At 45.8% G+C, this 21,212-nt stretch overlaps 1 protein-coding gene across 1 annotated transcript in view; it reads right to left on the bottom strand.

The window, feature by feature from the left end:
- The window catches only part of trpm5 (transient receptor potential cation channel, subfamily M, member 5), a 133,839-nt gene that overhangs the window by 59,498 nt on the left and 53,129 nt on the right, over positions 1-21,212 (bottom strand). The window contains exons 9-15 of the mRNA XM_086007635.1: positions 13,340-13,442; positions 13,105-13,223; positions 11,145-11,513; positions 10,355-10,495; positions 5,657-5,780; positions 4,289-4,434; positions 1,831-1,943 (exon numbers count right to left, since the gene is read on the bottom strand). Coding sequence (XP_085863761.1) covers positions 1,831-1,943; positions 4,289-4,434; positions 5,657-5,780; positions 10,355-10,495; positions 11,145-11,513; positions 13,105-13,223; positions 13,340-13,442 — 1,115 coding nt within the window. The remainder of the gene's footprint in view (positions 1-1,830; positions 1,944-4,288; positions 4,435-5,656; positions 5,781-10,354; positions 10,496-11,144; positions 11,514-13,104; positions 13,224-13,339; positions 13,443-21,212) is intronic.

Here is a 21,212-nt window from a genome sequence, read left to right as displayed (position 1 = left end):
GTTTCTCTCCCACATGGCAGCTGTCTCCTATCCTGCCAGTACACTTCACACCTAATCTCAGCTGTCTTTTGTCTCCACTGGCCTATTACCATCTCGTCTGGTTTCGAAAACCTTTTATTGTCTCTTTTACTTCCTTTGTTCGATCGCAGCGCTGCCTTCGATCTATTTTCTTTTCTTTCCAGTTTTGAAGAAGGGTTTCAACCCGAAACGTCAACTCAAATTTCTCTCCACGGATGTTGCCTGACCTGCTGAGTTTTTCCAGCAATTTCTGTTGTTATTTCGGATTTCCAGCATCTGCAGTATTTTGCTATCGTTTTAAAAGTACTTAATTGGACAAAAGCGCTTTGGGACATCCTGAGGTCATGAAAGGCGCTATATAAATGAAAGTTCTTCCTTTTTAAGAGGGCCAGGATTTGGGGCAGGTTTACGATCCAATTCAAACATGCTTCTGTGAAACTATCAGTAGGATAATTGGAGGGTGTGTAATGGACAAGTCTTTAAAAATAAAACACTAATTATGTTGCACAGCTCAAGGTGCTCTTTGAATTCTCTGAACTCATCAGCAATGATTGCACCTGGGCTGTTTAGTTCATCCACCAATAGATGTTAGCCCACGACATATTATTACTCAAGGTTCCTATAACCAGAACTCCTGCAGTGAATGAGCTTAGAGCTCTTAGTACTCGAACGTTAATCAACTACTGACTCAGTTCACTAGCAACTATTGACCACCCTCTGTGTAAAGAAGTACCTCCTCATAGCTGTACTCAACCTACCCTTCACAGCCTGTTAATGCCTGGACATTAAAATAAACTAAATTTAAAGTAATTAGAACAAGATTAACAGTAGTCATACTAGCCACATGGAGTCACTATTTTATTCTCTTCACGTTTGTGGGCAAGGCTTGCTGTATCCAGAGCATCATTTTGTTGATGGTTGTGCTACTGCTATTTTATCGATATTATTACTATGATCATTGCTCCTCTGGACTCTTGTGTCTTGTGTTTACTAAAGTACGTCATCCTATAGATTTTTCTCCTCCCTATGTTGAGGCCAAGAGTCATCATAGAGTCTCTTATTCTGATTTCTTCTTCCCCAGGACCTTAAGACTCTGGAACTCCTGACCTCCCTCAATCTCCAGGCTTGAAAACCCTGGAACTCCTGACCTCCCTCAATCTCCAGGCTTAAAAACTTATGGTGTCACCTCACAAGCATTTCTAACCCCGCACTGTGGGCTTTGCCCCTTCACCAAGGTTTCCTCAATAGAAAAAGAATGACCAAATTATCTCTCATCCCAAGTTATTTATGATTGCTTATGGATGTTGTTGTCATGGCATTGGTCATTGTCACGGCACCTTGGCGGCGGCCAGCTACTAAATGTACTTGTTGCGGAACTTGGTTGGTAGAACTCTCGCCTCTAGGTCAGAGGATCTGGGTTTGAGCTGATAATCAAGGCGGACACTGTGGTACAATACCAAGGGAGTGTTGCATTACAAGGGGCTCTATTCTTCAGATAAGAAGATAAACCGATGCCTCGTTTCAATGATTCGGGTGGGCAATAAAGATCCCATGACACCATGAAGAAAGGCAGGCAAGTACTTTCTGGTGTTCAGGACAAACATTCCACCCTCCGCCAGTACCACCTAAAAGTAGATTAACTGGTCATTAATCTTACTGCTATTTGAAGAAAGTGAAATGTTTACCTATATATTAGTCACAGCTCTTCACAAGTAATTTATAATGTGAAGCACTTTGAGATATCATGACTTGATGAGATGCAATATAAATGCAAATATTATACCGTTGGAATGTTTGCTCACTGATTATTACCTGAAGGTGATAAAGTTAGTAAATATCAGAGGTGGGCACAAGAACCCACACAGCAGCTTCCAGATTGGAGTATCAGTTGACATATCACCCCACCAGATTTTAGTCAACAGTGCCTAAAATACAGAAAACAACGTTATATCCAAGATGAGATTACTGCCTTGAAATTACTTCGACGTGAACCTATATTTTTTTTAAAGTATTTTGTATACGGATGGCTCAGTGGGTTAACGCACCACCTGGCGTTGTACTGAGTTATACAGACCGGGAAAGACACAGGTCGGATTCCCGGTTTCTGTTGAATTGGGCTGATCCCATCACTCAGGCTCACAGGGAGAGGCCTCCACATTCCCGGGATAAGGAGAGCGGAAAAAAAATCAAGCACTCTTAGTTGCTATCCAGTGATTCCTGCTGGAAAGTGCACACGTGTGAATGTGAATGAGCACACGAGCAGGCTCAGTTGTGTAGATCAGTTCGGCAAGACAACTAATATGGTGGGTCGGTGGGTCGGTAGGTCGGTCTTGTCAGTCGGTCTTGTCGGTCGGTCTTGTCGGTCAGTCGATCTTGCCTTGTCGGTCGGTCTTGTCGGTCGGTCTTGTCTTGTCGGTCGGGCTTGTCGGTCGGTCTTGTCGATCGGTCGGTCGGTCTTGTCTTGTCTTGTCTTGTCTTGTTGGTCTGTCTGTCTGTCGTTCCTGTTCTGCCCTTCCCCCTTAAGGCAGTTCTTTATATACCACCAACTCCATGCAGTCTCCAATTGACCATGACATCATCCAATCAATAACACTGTAACCCATTTAACCCACATGCTTCCATTTGGTTTCTCCCTGACTCTTGTCAGCAGTTTACCAGCAGACACAACTTAAAACAAACTGCAGTAAAACAGATTAGGATTATAGTTGTGACGTTCTTGCCAGTTTGAATGCGTACTTTTAGCAAGGGCCTCTAGACAGCAAGCAGGAGTGGGAAGTCTGTCTGATTTTCCTTTCTTGGGATGTTTTTCTGCGTTAAAGTTGCTATATAAATGCAAGTTGTTGTTGTTCCCTGTTCCAGAGGCTCTGAGAACAAGTTTAGTGCCCACATTACTGCCCTGACTGAGATCAGTTAAGTCACCAAAGACTGGGGGCGGAACCTGGATCCTCCACATCCGCATGGCTCAGTAACTCACTGCTGTAACCAGCTGAGCCACTGGAGCAGCATCTACAGTGGTTAAAGGAAATACACCCAACTGTACATACAGTATTACAGTAAGTAACATCTACAATCTGAATTATACTGAAGTAAAGGATTTGCCTTGCGATTTTCCCGGCAGTGGGTGTGACTGCCAATGGAGATGAGGTTTTAGAGGAGGGTCACTGTCACTGTACTGTCTGTGCAGGCCCGTGACCGCCTCTTGGAGTTTAGGCAGGCTGAGTCTCAGCAGGACAAGACTCCAACTGCACAGGCCAATGCCACTCAGCAACCAAAGCAACAAAAATGAAAAGGCTAGGAGCTCCCCCAAGGTTCAGTTGGCTATTCAGACCAGAAATCCGTGGAAATGAAAATCGGGCAGTTTCTATAATGGGCAGCCGATCCACAATGCCAGTTTTACGCCCATGAGGCAAGTTGAAAGTCTACCCCAATGGCTTTGGTCTCCCTTGTTATGACTCGTCCATGACTTGATGTTGGACCTGCGGGCTTGGACCTGACTTGGAAATATATCGCCATTCCTTCGTCATCGCTGGGTCCTGGAACTCCCTTCCCAACAGCACTGTGGGAGTACCTTCACCACACGGACTGCAGCGGTTCAAGAAGGCGGCTCACCACCACCTTCTCAAGGGCAATTAGGGATGGGCAATAAATGCTAGCCTTGCCAGCGATGCCCACATCCCATGAATGATCTTTTAAAAATCTGACAGCACTGAGGTTGTCGTGGAGTTGAGAGAGATACTGGAGAGGTAGGGCTGGGTTTCAACAGTGTACACATTCAAGCCGATTCTGTGCTGGTGGGTGATGTTGCTAATAGGGGGCAGCACTTCAAAAGGGGCCAAGGGCAGAATTTTATAGGACTTTGGAGGTGACCATGAAGAGGTGGAAAAAGAAGCCATTGCAGGAGCTGCGCTCGCTGCATCGAGATAGAAAGAAATGGGGCAGTGACGGAGCTGGACAACAGAGGTGATGTGATGGAGGAGGATGGCATGCTCCACCATATCAAAAACTGCAGGAAAGTCGAGGAGGAGAATGCACCACGGCCACAGTCACAGAGAATGTCACATTACGTGGCAAACACACTACGCTTATGCAAAATGAAGTTTTATGGGGAGGGGGGAGGTGGCAAAATGCTTATAACAAAAAAACAAACAACACAACACAACCTTAATGACTACCAGTTGCTTTGCTAGAGAGAGTGAGGCAGATTTATTTTGTTAAAATTATAGACATAATAAGAGGAAAAGAAAAGTTTGGAAATGCCTCAAATCTGTACCTGAACACCATCATGTGCAAAGAAGGATTTGGCATCTGCTTCTGTAGCTAACTGCAAGCATGTGGTCTTGCTCCAGTACTTGGTCTTGCGAATCAGCAAGTAAAAGGCTCTGTCTTCACTGTTAGTGTAACACTCGCCGAACAGATCTGAACCGGAGAAAATAACACACCACTTTAAATTATTACATGATACTACTGCATTATAAACGGACAGGCCGTCACACCGGAGAGACTTGGGCCTAAAAATTTGGTTGCTTTGCGCCTCCCGTTAGTGCCCTAAGAGGGCGCAAAGCAACTAGCGCCCGGGCGCGGTGCCGCCAATGCTTCCCGTGAAATTCCGCGGGAGGTTAGCGGCGGCGGTAACCATTAGCGCCCCGCGGTGCTGCGCTGCCGGCGATGACGTCATCGCCATGTGCAGCGCCCCGGCCGCGATCTTCGGTAGCGCCCCCTGACTTACCACCGGACGCTATGTCCAACGGGGTCAGGGTGGCCTACCTGCGGCCGGGGCGGCGCTATTTAAAGGCGAGGTGCCGGGCGGCCATTTATGTTGCTGGCTGCCTGCCAGCACCTCTTGTCCCCGATCTCCTAACCCCTAACCCCCACCCCCCCCCCCCCCGCGGAGTGCCGGCTGCGCTCCATAAGCCCGGCACTTCTTTTGAGTGCCGGGCTCTTTTGCCGGCACTCCGATCCCCGGTGGCCCAGCTGGGCCCCGGGTCACACTGCACAAGGCCCCTCCCCTTTAAGAAGGGGAGGAAGGCTGCAGTACCGCGGCCATGATATTCGCTCGCAGCGTCCCAAGAGGGAGGCGGGGTGCTTCCAGTAGCGCCCCGCTTCCCTCTTGGGGCACTACCACTCAATTTCAGCCACGGGGGCACTAAAAGTAGCGTCCCGGTGAAGTTAGCGCCCCAAAGGGGGCGCGACTCAATTTCTCCCCCTTGGGCTTTTCAGTCTTGAAAGGAGGTGTCGGAGAGTGCTCCTATAGAAATATACAATAGTAAACAGCATGGAAATGGTATATCCAGAAAATTACTTTAAATTAAATGGCAGGGGTAGGTCAGGGTGGAGTGGGTGGGGTCACAGGTTCAAACTAAAAAAGGCAAATTTAGGACTGGCATTAGGAAATTCTTCTTCACACAAAGAGGGATCAACACATGGAATGGATTTCCAAATAGAGCACCAGAGGTGAAAACCCACTTAAGAACCAATTGGATGCTGCACCCGGGGTGATCGAAGGCTATTCCAGATTGAAATGGGCCGAATGGCCTTCCTCCTCTGTAAGTATCTTGTGATCAGGGCCACGATCAATGTACCAGTGGTGTTGGAAGGAATGTTGCGCAGGCCTTTCCCTTGATTTTACATTTCACGGTACCTAGTGCCAGTTGCCCGTATTTCGCCTCCTTCATGCTCCGAGCCGTCTCTGTGTCAGATTCCAGACGAGCCATTTCTTTCAAAATCCTGCATGCTGCCAGTGCTGCAGGCACTGCTTCCGGACCCTGAAAGGGAGAGCCGGCCAGGAATGGCAATCAGTTATTTGCATGTTTAGAGATTAATAAGGGAAAGACTCGGCCACGTATTAACCCTGTGAGTTTAAAGCTTATCTCACTAAACATAGGTGCACATTAAACTGGAAACACAGCTTGCTAAATACAGGCAGAAATTACCAACACATTACATTTATGCAGCGTCTCTAACATAACTTGGCAAGGTAGGAAATCGGGCAGAGAAATCAGACGGCGAGCAGGAATTGGGAGAAGGGTTTGGAAGAGGTGACTGAAGGCATGGCAGAGGGTTTTAAGGGGGAAGATTTTAAGGGTGAAGCAAGATGGAGGGGTTTAGGAAGAGAATTCAAAATGGCTGGTGGCTAAAGGGTCCGTCTGTGATGGAAAATCAAAGGGAGAAAGAGCTCAGTAGTGGAGACTCTGTGGGCTGGATTTTATCAATGGAGGCGAGTAGGAGGCGAGTAGGAGGCGGGACTCCCACTTTTGGGGTTGTAGTCCCGCCTCCATCGATTTGTGGCCAACCCACTCGATATTCCCTTGATTGACCTTGTTGAGCCTGCCCAGCAGGCTCAGCAGGCCAATTAAGGGCCACCCGGCAACAGGTGACGTCACAGATTGACATTTCATCTATCAAGCGCTTTTGACAGATGAAATATCAGTGTTTGACAGCTCTTTGAAGCTGTCAAACACTGACAATCTGTACTCTAAGTTAATTCCTTCCTCTCAGGCTGATTTAGAGATCTCTCCAGAACAGAAAACAGAATGCTGCAGATTTTGACAGCTCGCAGCCATTCTGCTTTCTGTGCCGGTGAGATGAGGGACTCCCAAGACCTGAAGGAAGGAAGCCTGCATTAGTAAGTAAAGGTAAGTAAAACTTATTTAAACACTTTACACACACCAAACACACTTACCTCTGAACTCATGCACCCATCACTCACCTGAACACCGGGCATCTCGAACCCTCCACGCCCTTCAGCCCGACGGCCCACCTCGCTAACTTGGCGTGGTTTGGAGCCGTCGGGAAGCCCACACTTCAGGGATAAAAATAGGGATTAGGCCAAAAACTGCCTGTTAACTACTTGTTAACAGGCAGTTAATTGGCACTAATCCCCTTCCCGCTTCAGGGAGGCGGCTCCCAGCACAGGTCGGGTACCCGCCTCCTGGGAAATGGGCATGGAGGCGGGAAGGGTTCGTGCCCCCCGATTCTGCAATTTTAACACCCCACACGCCTCCATTCCCGCCTCCACGGCCCAGGGAAATTCAAGCCCGGAGTGTGAGCTCGGACATAGAGATGAAGGAGGAGGTTGGGTGTGGAGCACAGTGGGGCACAAAGGGATGCAAGGATGAGGATTTTGAAATAAATGCACTGTGGGATGAGGAGCCTGTGCAGGTCAGTGAAGACAGGTGCAATGAGAGTGGGAGAATTAGTACAGGATGCGATACGAGCTTGAAGATAAATGTCTGCTGTCTGAATAGGGTACATTATTAACACAATAACAAGTAAGCAGAGTCTATTAATTGGAGCACAGTTTTCCTGTGATAACTGAATGCAACACCACAAAGGTGATATTAACCCTGCGAGGACTGAATACTTTAATCTCCCCCTTCCTCTCCCACTCCCAGAAGCAGTGCAGCACTCTGAACAGGAACGTTTCCCATTGTATGACAGGTACTAAAATAAATAGTATAAAATTTCTACAGCTGAATATTCCTGAGCACAGAGAAATGCATAGAACCAGAGATCTCTTTGTGTTCATAATTTTCTCTGAAACACTGCTTTCTTGTTATCATTTTTATTTTGGTTCTGATTGCTACCTCAGTTTAACTGGTTGAATTCCAAGATATGTCTTCATTTAGCTGATGGTACCAGTTAATTAATGAATAGTTAAACATAAGGTTAATCACTTAGGGGGAGAAATTTGGTTGTTAGCGCCACCGATTAACGCCTAAAGAGGCCGAGAAGTGGGGCGCTAGCCAATATCCGGGCGGGCGCAAGGCGCCTAGCCCCATATTGAGCATGCATTTAGCGCCGGCGCTAAATCTTAGCGCCCGCTCATGGGCGCAGGCTGATTATGACGTCATTTGAGTGTGCAACGCCTTTTGGGCGCCCCGGACCGGAAATTCAGTGGCGCCCCCCTCCATAGCGCCTGGCGCTAATAGTGACAGCTTACCTGGACCTTACCAAGTCACTCTCGGGCTGGAGGAGCGTTATTTAAAGGGGACTGGTGTGGTTTAAAAGCGGCAGCCACTTTTGGAGCACAACTTCCTCGAGAGCTACAAAGAGTTGCTGAGCTGCACACTGAGAGCCATTTGACCACTGAGCCAGCGCAGGCAGACGATCTTCAGCCTTCTGACCATCACCTTGCTGTTGGTGAGCCTTGACAATGGGGAACCTTCCTGTGGGCACTTATTATGGGGGCTGCATTGGAGGGGAACGTCCTGCTGCTGAATCATCTGGAAAGGGCACTGAGACGCTGGGAGAGGGGGGCGGGCATGGCCAGACGGAGGAGGGCCAACAGACATCGCCACAGCAGACCTTATGCTGGCAGGGTTTTCCGACAGCAGTTTTCCTACATGAACATGCCGGAGGAGCAGTGTGTCAGAAGGCTGTGATTTAGAAAAGAGGTGGTGACTGAGCTGTGCCAGCTGCTTCAGCCAGATCTGCAGCCTCAGATAAGGTGCAGGACATCTCTGTCAGCGGCTGAGAAGATGCCTGCTGGCCTGAACTTCTACGCGAGCAGCTCTTCTCAGGCTGCGCGTCAGAGGCTGATCAGAAGTAGCTTCTAGGCCCCTCTCACGGAATGCTTGCTGCCATTCCAAGAACAGGAATGGAACCGGTTTGATACCCCCAAGCCTGTGAAGGGCAAGATGCATGTAAATAGCAGGCATGGCCATTGTAAATGAAGAAAGTGTTTCATTAAACAAAATGTGGTGCCTTCAAACATGAGAAAGCTATGGCAACAGAAAGCAAAACTAATACACTGACACATAACTGCCTCTCACACCCGGGAGACTGTCCAAAACATAAATCACATTCTGACCATCTTCCTTGGCCTTGATTCCACTGCACCAACCAAAGCATCCAATGCCCCATCAGTGAGTCGTTCCGCCCTCTGCCTCACCCTTTCCATGTCTTGCTAGGCTGGTGCGCCACAGGTAGGCTCCCACCGCTTTGAAGACCTACAAGGCAGTGAGTGTGTCTGGTGATGCCAATTGACCTGCCCCTTTAAGAGCTGGCCGGCGCCAGTGTGTCTCAGGGAAAGTGATTATTGACAGCACTCTCGCTGCGCCCCGCCGCCGCGAAATTGGGTTGCGCCGCCGTGTTAGCGCCTTAAGAGTAGCATGCAGCGCCTGATTTAGCGCCGCAATCACCTTTAGGGGCGCTGCAACCCAATATCGCGCCAGGTGGCGCTAAATCGCAACTGGCGTAGGCTTTGCGCTTCGCCAGAACTAGCGCCCCAAACGGGGCTATACCCAATTTCTCCCCCTTACTTCCTTGTACAACTGCTCCAACAAACCCAGATTTTAATAATGTGCAAGTTGCCAAGAGTTGAATGGTTATCTACCAAGAGCATGTCAGCCTTGGCTCAGTGGGAGCATTCTCATCTCCGAGTCACTCGATTGTGGGTTCAAACCCACTCCACAACATTCTCTAGAATACCATCTTTCAGATGAGGTGTTGAATTTACCCTCTCCGGTGGATGTAAAGGATCCCATGGCAATATTCGAAGAGCAGCAGGAAGTTCTCCTGGTGTCCTTGCCAACATGATCACCAACATGTAGGGATACATATAGTGGTGTGGTATGCCAGAAGCTTTGCTTAATTTTGAATTTTGAATTGCCCGGAGTAATATTTTGATATGGATACACACACACATTCTCATGCTCAGGCACTAATACACATGTATGCATAATATATAGTCACACACAAACACATTCTCTCACACACATTCATTCACTCACACACACTCATTCTCCACAAACATTCATTAGCTCGCGCACACTCATTCTCCCGCGCGCACACTCATTCTCCCGCGCGCACACTCATTCTCCCGCGCGCATAAATGGGGTGTCTGCCACACTTACATGCAATGGAGTGAGAGGAGCTCCAAGGAAATTCACTCCCTTGGTCTTGGTTCCCTGTGTGCAATGTCATGGGAGATTGACTAGCTTTGTACAGTAATTATTAACTTATAGTTAAATAGAAAAATCTACGCTCATTTGGGAAGTAGAGCTGGTTGGCGCATAAGGGTTTCTCTGCAGTGTAATGTAGGCCGAGGAGCTGGGAGGTTCAGAACTGGAGGCGCTACAGTGCTGAACGGGCAGGAGGATGTAATTATTACATGACAAGTATACACAAGCAATTCCCATTATAAATGTGGACATAGTAATGTGAAACATTGACAACAGAAAACAAGGTTTGTTGACATAAAGTGCATGCATATGCAAAATTTTAATATGTAAATTTTGCACCACGAAAGTTAATAATAATAAACCATCTCTATCTCTTCTTGAATGGAATGGCTTGAAATACAGTAAGGTCTAGATTCCACTGAAAAGCTGCTCACCATTTCCCAGAAGTAGTTAGCCATTTCCTGTCGGTTCTGTAGTATTGCCCACAAAAAGAGGTCCCGCCAGGGATTTTCAAACTTCTGGCTTAAATCAGGCATCACAAATAACCTCTGACCACGTAATTTGCTGTTCAATTCCTGAAAGAGTGTATTTCATTGACAATCTGAACACAAAACCAACTGGCAGTCCCATCAAAGATAAACTACCCTTGTAGGTAGGACACTAGCTACTCTTTTGTTTTTACTTTATGCATTTTCCAAAGCAAGTCTCTTCCTTTCTTTCCCTTCCCGTATTAGCCTCTCTCCTGGTCCCCCACTCCACCCCCCCCCCCCCACCACCACCACACAGTAGTGTAGTGGCTGTGTTACTGAACTAGTAATCCAAAGGCCTGGACTAATAACCTAGCAGAACAAGAGTTCAAATCCCACCACCGCTGTTTGAGAATTGGAATTCAGTTTTTAAAAAATCAGGAAATAAAAAGCTGATATCAGTAAAAGTGACCGTGAAAGTTGTCGGATTATCATAAAAAACCCCAACTGGTTCACTAATGTCCTTTAGGGAAGGAAACCTGCCGTCCTTGCTCGGTGTGGCCTATACGTGACTCCAGTCCCACTTGATTTTCAACTGCCCTCTGAAGTGTCCTAGCAAACCACTTAGTTGTATCAAACTTTCTCAGGGCATCTAGGGATGGGCAATAAATGCCGACCTTGCCAGCGACACCGACATCCCTAGAGTGAATTTCTAAAAAATAGAAATAGATTCCTGACTATTTGGCCCAGTACTTACTGTTATTGATTTTTTAACACCCAAGTGCTTGCGAGACGGGTTGGATTCCTGGAAAATTCCCTTGCATGCATCATGTAGGAAATCCTTTAGCACCTTAGACACTTCATACAGGGTAAACTTGGGCCTCTTCTCCAGGGACTCACGCTGCAAAGTGGTTTTCATGCCCGTTATAGTAAGCCTGTGTTCCTCTAGTTTTTTCAGTAAGAGCTCATAGAGGAGGCACTTCTGCGGGATAGAACAGTAGAGTTGCTGGAGCCGGCCATAGGTAAGGAAGTCATACATATTCATCCCATTATCAATGAACAGCCGGACAAACTTGGGCTTGTCATTCACCAAGGCATCCATCATGACTTCTTCCAGGTCACAAGACTGCAAAACAACACACATAATATTGTCCTTGTACAAGACCTTAGATAGAATATTAAAGAAAAGAAAAAGAAAGACTTGCATTTTTAGTGATTTTCACAACCTCAGGACGTCCCAAAGTGCTTTACAGCTGATGAAGAGCTTTTAAAATGTAGTCACTGTTGTAATGTAGGAAACGTGGCAGCCAATCTGCGCACAGCAAGCTCCTACAAACAGGAATGTGATAACGACCAGATAATCTGTTCTTAGTGATGTTGATTGAGGGATAAATATTTGCCAGGTCACCGGGGATAACTCACCTGCTCTTCTTCGAAATAGTGCCATGGGATCTTTTACGTCCACCTGAGAGAGCAGATTTAACGTCTCATCTGAATGATGGCAATTCCGATAATGCAGCATTCCCTCAGTACTACACTGGAATGTTAGCCTAGAATTTGTGCTCAAGTCTCTGGAGTGGGTTAGGTTGAGTTTTGGTCTCCTTACAAGGAGGGGAATATTAAGGCTTTGGAAAGGGTGCAGAGGACGGCCACAAGATTAATTCCCAGTTTTAAACACCTTAATTACCCAGATAGGCTCAAAGAGCTGGGTCTGTATACTTTAGAAAAACATAGACGTAGGGTGATTTTCTCGAGGTTTATAAAATAATAAAGCAACTAGACTGTGTTTATGTGGGTCAATTATTTCAACTGAATAGGTCAGGGAGGGCCAGGGGTCATGCTTACAAGTTATGTAAGGGCAGGACTAGCTTGGATATTAGGCGGTGCTTCTGGAACAGGTTGCCAGCTGGTGCGGTCAACACTGATTCAATGTATTCTTTCAAGAGAGCTGGACCTGTTTCTGACTGGGGCGGAGATGACCTGGTACAAGAGGCAGGTATCCTATAATACAAATCAGGATCTCCTGGGCTAGTTTGGATTACTTAAAGGGGTCGGAGAGGAATTTTCCAGAATTTCTTTTCCTAATTGGCCTGGGTTTATCATTTGTTTTTGCCTCTCCCAGGAGATGACATGGCTCCAGCTGGGAAGGGAGTGCATGTACTGAGATGCAGAAGGCATCACAACTGTGACTACACTTCAAAGTTACATCATTGGTTGTAAAGCACTTTGGGACCTCCTGAGATTGTGAAAGGTGCTATATAAATGCAAGTCTCTCTTTTTTCTTCAGTAATTCAGGAATTGATCAGGGGAAATTCAATGGAAGCAGTGTTTCTAATACTCTACCATCTCATTAGGATCTCAATAAGCTTTCCAATCGCACAAATTCTGGCAAAATGTCTTTACCTGAAGTGCTCACCTGTTTTTTCTCTTTCCAGATAATTCCAGCACTTTGATTTTGTTTTTCAGATCGCCAGCATTCAGTTTGTCTTTTTATGTCTCGAATCACACTTGTTTGATGCACCGGCGCTGGTTTATGACCCAAATGGAAAGTGCAACCGGATATAAACTTGCCATCGGCATAGTTACCATCCTAAAGACTGCAGTACCACAGATATTGAACCCACCCAGTTACTAACGCTAACAGAAAGATCTAGCCCCCTCATGCTTTCCTCTTCCAGCTTGATAAAGGGCCGAATGAAAAAACTTAAATGTCTTACCTTCCACTCCACATCGCCATTGAAGATCTCACTCTTGGCAATATCTATCCTGTTCCAGGCTACGGCAAGTTTTAGTTCATCCAGATACTCCTGGGCTTCTTGAGTTTGACTTTTACAGGCTACAGGAGGGGGAAAGACAAGTATTGTTTGTATTTACCATATGGAACATTTAGCATTATTTCTTCATGTTGGTGCCAGAATGTGGTCACTGTAAACATAGTAAATATCTCCCTACCTTTGACAAGGGCTTTCAGGATAATAGTGTCCAAGTCCTCGGAGCTCTCCTGCTCTGAGTCATGTACAGTTAAAATGTGGCCTTTGGCCATAATGTTTTGAATCTAAAAATAATCCAAAAGTTTCTGTCATTTTTATTATTTGATAAGAATATATTTAAGATTAAGATACCCAAGATTATTAAATCATGCAAGTCAAGTTTTAAGTATATCACATTAGAGATCACTGATATTTATGAACATTCAGCAGCTTATACAATGTCTCATTGTTGAATTAATAATATATCCCTCCTTTGAATTCAGAATAAAATAAACTTCATGAAGAACAGACAGTGTACAAGACTGAGGTCATAAACTGCAGATAATGGAAAGCTTTGCTGATGAGTGAAAGGAGAATTCCTGCAGAGATGAAATACTAAGAGAATAGCTTTGTTATTAGTTTATTGCTAAATAATTGAAGCATTGTCCAACAGGGTTCGTGTCCCTTCTACAGATATAATGAACTACAGTCTATTCCTGATAATTTGAAGTCACTGGCTGGTCCAATATACTACCTTGTTTTTATCCTGTAATTTCCCTCTACATCTATGAGAGATTACAATAACTAGCAACAACAACTTGCATTTATATAGTGTCATAGAAAATTTCCCAATGCCCATCACAGAGATACTAAGTAGGGTGACCAAAGGCTTGGTGAAAGATGGGTTTTAAATTCTGAAATGAACTAAAATAGATAAGAGTAGTTGTAGGGGAACATCTAGGCAATAGCGATCACAACATAATAAGGTTTAAGATAAAGATTGAGAACAATATAAGTAAGACAAAGACCAAAGTAATAAATTGGAAGAAAAAAATGATTTTGAGGGGATTGAGACACATAACATAAGAAAAATCAGGATAGGATTAAGACCACTAAGGGATAAATGTGATAAACTCACAAGTATGGCAGAAGGACGAGAGCTGGAGAGACAGTTTGAAGGACGAGAGCTGGAGTGACAGTTTGAAGGATGAGAGCTGGAGAGACAGTTTGAAGGACGAGAGCTGAAGAGACAGTTTGAAGGACAAGAGCTGGAGCGGTCAGTTTGAAGGACGAGAGCTGGAGCGGAACCCGGTTACCAGGATGCCAAGTTGGACAGCCAGGGGTAATGTGCAGGCCAGGTGTGTGGAAGAAACCAAGGGGAAACATCGAGAAAAACTGAGAGGAAACATCGAGAAAGACAGTGGAAACATCGAGAGAGAAAGAGAGAGGGGAAACATCGAGAGAGACCAAGATGGAAACATCGAGAAAGACTGAGGGGGCACTTTATTTATTTTATTTAATTAATGAATTAATGAATTAATTAAATTTATTTAATTATAAGTTGTGAGTTCCTCACGATGCTCTCCCAGTGCGGCCACCCTGTAGCCAAAGGTTATTCTAGAAGCCTGGGTAGAAATATCAATGTAATTACTGTAGAAATTACTTTTTTTACATTATTGCTTGTTCATTTTATGTGCTGTCTTTTTTATGTCTTTTATTTATTTTATGTCTACTTTATATTTAAAGTATGTATGCGTGTATATGTCGGGATGTGTTTTTTTGTGATGGCGCCGATGAAGATGGCTGCCGTCCTTGCGAGCTCCGTGCGTACCAGGCAGCTAAGTGTTCTTGCTGCTTGGTGCTCTCGACTCGTCAAGAAAAAAGCATTTCACCGACTAGATTACACTTCTTGTATTTAGTTATGTGACCAATAAAATTGAAATTGAAGTATTGAATAATTAGATTGCCTTGGTATTTATGAAGGGGACTAAAATAATAGACATGGCATTAGAAGAGGAGATCAAAAAAGATATAAAGACACTTAGGAGCGAAAGGGAGAAGATAATTGATAAACTAATCAAACGAAAAGAGGAAAAACCTTGGTTTGATGGACTGCATCCGCACATATTAGAAGTAGTTATGGAAGAGATAGCAGAGGCACTATTACTGTACATATATATATATAACACTTCATTGGAAAAGGGAATAATGCCAGAGGACTGGCGGACAGCTAATGTGATTCCTATATATAAAAAGGGAGATAGAGCAAGTCCAAGGAACTATAGACCAATTAGATTAATGTCAGTGGTAGGAAAGATAATGAAATCCTTACTCAAAGATGTAATAGAAAAACATCTAGAAATTGAAAATATAATAAAGAGTAGTCAGCACGGATTCCAAAAGGGAAGGTCATGCTTGACCAACCTTATTGAATTATTTGAGGAAGTAACAGAAAGGGTAGATAAGGATAATGCAGTAGACAGAATATATTTGGATTTCCAAAAAGCCTTCGATAGGGTAGCGCACAGTAGACTCATGACTAAGGTCAGAACATGTGGAGTCAGGGGACAAGTAGCAGAATGGATAGCAAACTGGCTACAAAACAGAAAATAGGGGTTAAAGTTAGTTACTCAGATTGGCAAATAGTGGGAAGTGGTGTTCCACAAGGATCGGTGCTGGGACCACTGTTATTCACAATTTACATAAATGATTTGGACTTGGGAAACAGAAGTACAATTTTAAAATTTGCGAATGACACCGAATTGATGTAGTTAATACAGAGGAGGACTGCGATAAAATACAGGAAGACATTAATAAACTTACAGAATGGGCCTGTAATTGACAAATGAACTTCAATATAGATAAATGTGAGGTAGTACATTATGGTAGGAAGACTAAGGAGGCCACGTACTCTTTGGAAAATAAGTATCTAAATGGAGTAGAGGAACAGAGAGATCTGGGGTACTAATACACAAATCACTAAAAGTAGCAATGCAGGTTAATAAAGCCATAAAACAAAGCAGTGGGGTTAATTGCTAGATGGATAGAATTGAAAAGCAGAGAAGTTATGTTAAACGTATAGAACTTTGGTTAGACCACACTTGGAGTACTGTGAACAGTTCTGGTCTCCATATTACAAAAATGACAGAGAAACACTGGAGAAGGTGCAAAAAAGATTTACTAGAATTATACTAGAACTGAGAGGTTATACCTATCGGGAAAGATTGAACAGGCTGGAGCTCTATTCTCTAGAAAAGAGAAGGCTGAGGGGTGACTTGAGAGAGGCCTTTAAGATCATGAAAGGGTTGATTGGGTAAACATAGAAAAGGTGCTTCCACTTGCGGGTGAGACTAGAACTAGGGGCTGTCACTGTAAGATAGTCACTAATAAATCCAATAGGGAATTCAGCAGAAACTTTTTTACCCAGAGAGTGGTGAGAATGTGGAACTCGCTACCACAAGGAGTAGTTGCGGAGAATAACATAGGTGCATTTAAGGGAAAGCTGATAAGCACATAAGGGAGAAAGGAATAGAAGGATATGTTGATGGGGTTAGATGAAGAAGGGTGGGAGGAGGCTCGTGTGGAGCATAAACACCGATATGTACCTGTTGGGCCAAATGGCCTGTTTCTGTGCTGTAAATATTTTGTAATAAAGAGGGTTTTAAAGGAGGAGGGGGAGGTGGAGAGGCAGAGGGGTTTAGGAGGGAGCATGGGGCATAGAAAAGTTAAGGCAAAGTTGAGTCATGTCATCCAGCTGATTCAACTTATGCTCACATAAGTTATGTAATTTATGATATTTAATATTTGAGAAATCAAATAAATACAGCTGCTGAACAATTAGTTGAATAACTGAGGAACAAGAGAATAACTGAGGAGCAAAGCGCTTTACAGCCAATGAAGTACTTTTTTTGGAGTGTAGTCACTGTTGTAATGTGGGAAACACAGCAGCCAATTTGCACACAGCAAGCTCCCACAAACAGCAATGTGATAATTGTAGTGTATGTACCTTTAAGGGGAGAACTACTTTTTACAGCTCCTGTATACTGTAGTATCGGCAGTGACCACACCTGTATATAAACCCTGAGTAGGGATCTGTACGTTTAGTTTTAGAGTAACCTTCATCCAGTAAACACCTGTTGATTGTTCCCTGCAGTCTCGTGTCTAGTTATTGAAAGACACAACATCAAGATACACGGATCTAACATTGGCGACGAGAGGGTTCAAACCTACCTGCAACTCTGCATCACCTCCCAGGGATTCGCTCCTGGAGAAAAGCGAAAGAAGAAGGCCGAGTCTAGAAGCACGGGCGTCGACCATCCGGCGGAGACTTGAGCATCGCAAGGGAGGCTGTTGAGAGCTGGGCTTGGTTCTCCAGTCACGGTGGTCCAGCGAAATGGGCTGGCAACAGGTACGGCGCAGACCCTTCCCAGACAGCGGCGGCTAGAGACGACCGACGGCACAGAAAAAGGCCGAGCAGCATCGACGGGAGAAGAGAGAGGGTAGAGCGCACAGGGCGCAGCTGGTGTTCAGGACCGAGCGGCGTCGACGGGAGAAGAGAGGGTAGAGCGCACAGGGCGCAGCCGGTGTTCAGGACCGAGCAGCGTCAACGAGAAAGAGAGGCGTGCAGGAAAACGCGCAGAACGCAGCCGGTGTTCAAGGGACGAGCAGCGTCAGCGGGGAAGAAAGGAAAACGCGCAGAGCGCAGCCGGTGTTCAAGGGCCGAGCAGCGTCAGCGGGGAAGAAAGGAAAGCGTGGGAGACGCCATTTTGAGCCGCAGCGGAGAAGGAAGAGCGCGGGAAAACGCCATTTTGAGCCGCAGCGGAGAAGAAGGGAGAGCGCGGGAAAATGCCATTTTTAGCCAGTCTAACCACATCCAGGGATGCCGAAGAGTGGCAGTATCACAGCGTTCGACAATGAAGTCGAAGATTGGACGACATATGTTGAACGCATAGAAGTGTACTGCAAGGCAAATGAAGTGCCAGATGAGAGGAAAGCGCTGGTATTGTTGAATTCAATGGGTGCAAAAACGTATGGCTTACTGCGAAATCTAGTAACCCCAGAGAAGCCAGTGGAAAAGGATTTTGGAAACATAGTGTCAATCCTACAGAACCACTTAAACCCCACACCGCTGCTGATAGCAGAAAGATTTAAGTTTCACAAAAGGAACCAGCATAAAAAGATAAAAGTAATGCTGAGTGTTTAACGGAACTGCGCAAGCTATCGAAACACTGCCAGTTTGGAACGGGACTAGCAGATACTTTAAGGGACAAGTTTGTGTGTGGGCTTCAAAGTGAAGGAACCCAGAAACGGCTTCGATCAGAAAAGGATCTTACGCTGGACAAGGCTTTCAGCATGGCAGTATCACATGAAGCAGCCGCACGGGGCGCTGCAGAGATACAATGGAGACCGCAAGAATATGGCACAAATGAAATGTCATACGGAACAGTGAAGTGCTATCGCTGCGGCAGAACAACACACGACCATAATGATTGCTGGTTCAACGACAAAGTGTGCAGTGTGGAAAAGTAGGACACATAGCAAGAGTCTGCAGTTCGGGAAAGAAAACCAGCAGCAAGAAATCTCCACAGGAGAAGTACAAGAAGGTACATAAGGTGACGGAGAGTAGTTCAGACGAACAGAAAAGTGATACAGACTCTGGAAGCAAGGAGCTGGGTTGTCTGAAACTACATAAGGTGATCAAAACGGAGGATCACCAAACTATCTGGGTCACGCTCAAGATAGCTGGAGTCCAAGTGAAAATGGAATTGGACACAGGATCAGCCCTAACACTCATAAACCGAAGGGACTACAAGCGGCTATTCTCACATATACCCTTGAGAGATACAGAGATTGTCTTGAACACGTACACGGGGCAAAAAGTCTACCCCAAAGGAAAGATAAGGGTGAACGTTATATATAATGGCAAGGAAACACCAAAAATGGACCTATATGTATTGCCAGTTGGAGGACCACCACTACTAGGACGTGAATGGATCCGGAAGATACAGCTAGATTGCCATTCCATACAAGCACTGACTGTAGATGCCAAAAAGGATGACGACGCCACACCTGGACGACTGTCAAAAATGCTAACTGACGCACAAGAAGTGTTCCAGGAGGGACTTAGAACACTAGAAGGCATAACAGCGATGATCAAAATAGAGGAAAATGCAAGCCCAAAGTTTTTTACGGCCAGAACGGTGCCTTATGCGATCCGCCCAGCCGTCGAAGCAGAGCTGGAAGGTTTGGAACGTTCAGGACTCCTGTCCAAAGTGGACTGGAGTGAGTGGACTATACCCATTGTTTCTGTAATGAAGAGGTCGTTGAGTAATACGCCTGGGGAACCAAAGAAGGTTCGCATCTGTGGGGACTTTAAGGTGACAGTGAACCCAGTCCTTCACACGGTACAATATCTGCTTCCGCGGATTGGAGATATTTTCGCCTTGCTATCTGGAGGGAAACGCTTCACTAAGATTGATCTGGCCCAGGCGTGCCTGCAAATGGAGGTAGAAGAAGCCTCGAAACAGTACCTCACGATCAACACTCAAAGATCTCTACCAATACAGCCGGCTGGTGTTCAGGGTAGCATCAGCTCCGGCTATTTGGCAAAGGGCAATGGATCAAGTCCTGCAAGGGATTCCAGGGACCCAGTGTTATTTGGAGGACATCCTGGTCACGGGCGAAAATGACAGTGATCACCTTGCCAACCTGGAGCAGGTGCTCACTAGATTGAAGGAATATGGGCTCCGAGCAAATCGCCACAAATGCGAGTTTTTCCAGAAGCAGATCTCGTATTGTGGCCACGTTATTGATGAAGAGGGGTTACATAAGTCCCCAGAAAAGATTGAGGCAGTAGTCAAGGCTCCAGCACCGGAAAATGTGTCAGAACTGAGGTCGTTCCTCGGGCTGGTAAACTACTACCATAAGTTCTTGCCGAATTTGTCTACAGTACTACACCCACTGAACACCCTACTGCAAACGGGGGTACCATGGAAGTGGAATGACGAATGTAAACGAGCTTTCCAGAAGCGCAAAGAATTGATCACATCAAAAGAGGTGTTGGCTCATTTCAACCCAGCACTACCAATTCGGTTGGCGTGTGATGCATCACCCTATGGCATTGGAGCAGTGCTGTCGCACAAGTTCCCGGATGGCTCGGAGAGGCCGGTAGCCTTTGCGTCTCGGTCACTAACCTCAGCCGAGCGTAACTATGCCCAGATTGACAGGGAGGCCCTCAGCCTAGTGTGGGGAGTGAAAAAGTTCAACCACTATCTGCACGGGCAGAAGTTCACCTTGCTGACTGACCACAAACCACTTGTCTCCATCTTTAATCCAAAGAAGGGCGTTCCGGTGATGACTGCGCAACGGCTACAAAGATGGTCCCTTTTTCTAGGGGCGAACCAATATGAAATCGAGTATAAGGGCACGAAACAGCATGGAAACGCTGATGGGCTATCACGCCTGCCACTGCCTACTGCGGAGGAAGCACCAGCAGTGGACCCTGTCGAAATATTTTATTCGACTATAATTGAACGCTTGCCAGTAACTAACGCTGATATAGAGAAGGAGACCCGAAATGACCCGACACTGTCTCGGGTATATGACTTGACGGTGAAGAGATGACCAACACATGGTGACTCACTGTTGCCAGCATTCTCATCCAGAAGAGAACAGCTGTCAGTATGCCAGGGGACCTTAATGTGTGGATCCCGAGTGGTAATTCCACCCAAGTTAAGGGAGAGAGTGCTAAATGAGCTTCACGAAGGCCATCTGGGAGGGGTGAAAATGAAAAGCCTTGCTAGGGCTTATGTGTGGTGGCCGGGGATCGATCCGCAAATTGAGGACCTGACAAAGAGCTGCTCAGGATGCCAGAAGGTCCAAAATGCACCACCACATGCCCCTCTACACCCATGGGAGTAACCCTCATCTCCATGGCAACGGGTGCATATTGATTTTGCTAGTCCATTCATGGACTCAATGTTTTTAATAGCCGTGGATGCGCACTCGAAATGGCCTGAGGTGATCAAAATGTCGTCCACCACCACGGAGAAAACTATTGCAGTCCTACGGACCAT

The sequence above is a fragment of the Somniosus microcephalus genome, chromosome 15 (genome assembly GCF_052327205.1).
Source record: "Somniosus microcephalus isolate GS21.2 chromosome 15, FLI_Smic_1.0, whole genome shotgun sequence".
In the NCBI taxonomy this organism is placed as follows: Eukaryota; Metazoa; Chordata; class Chondrichthyes; order Squaliformes; family Somniosidae; genus Somniosus; species Somniosus microcephalus.
This window is presented reverse-complemented; position numbering and strand designations above follow the sequence as displayed.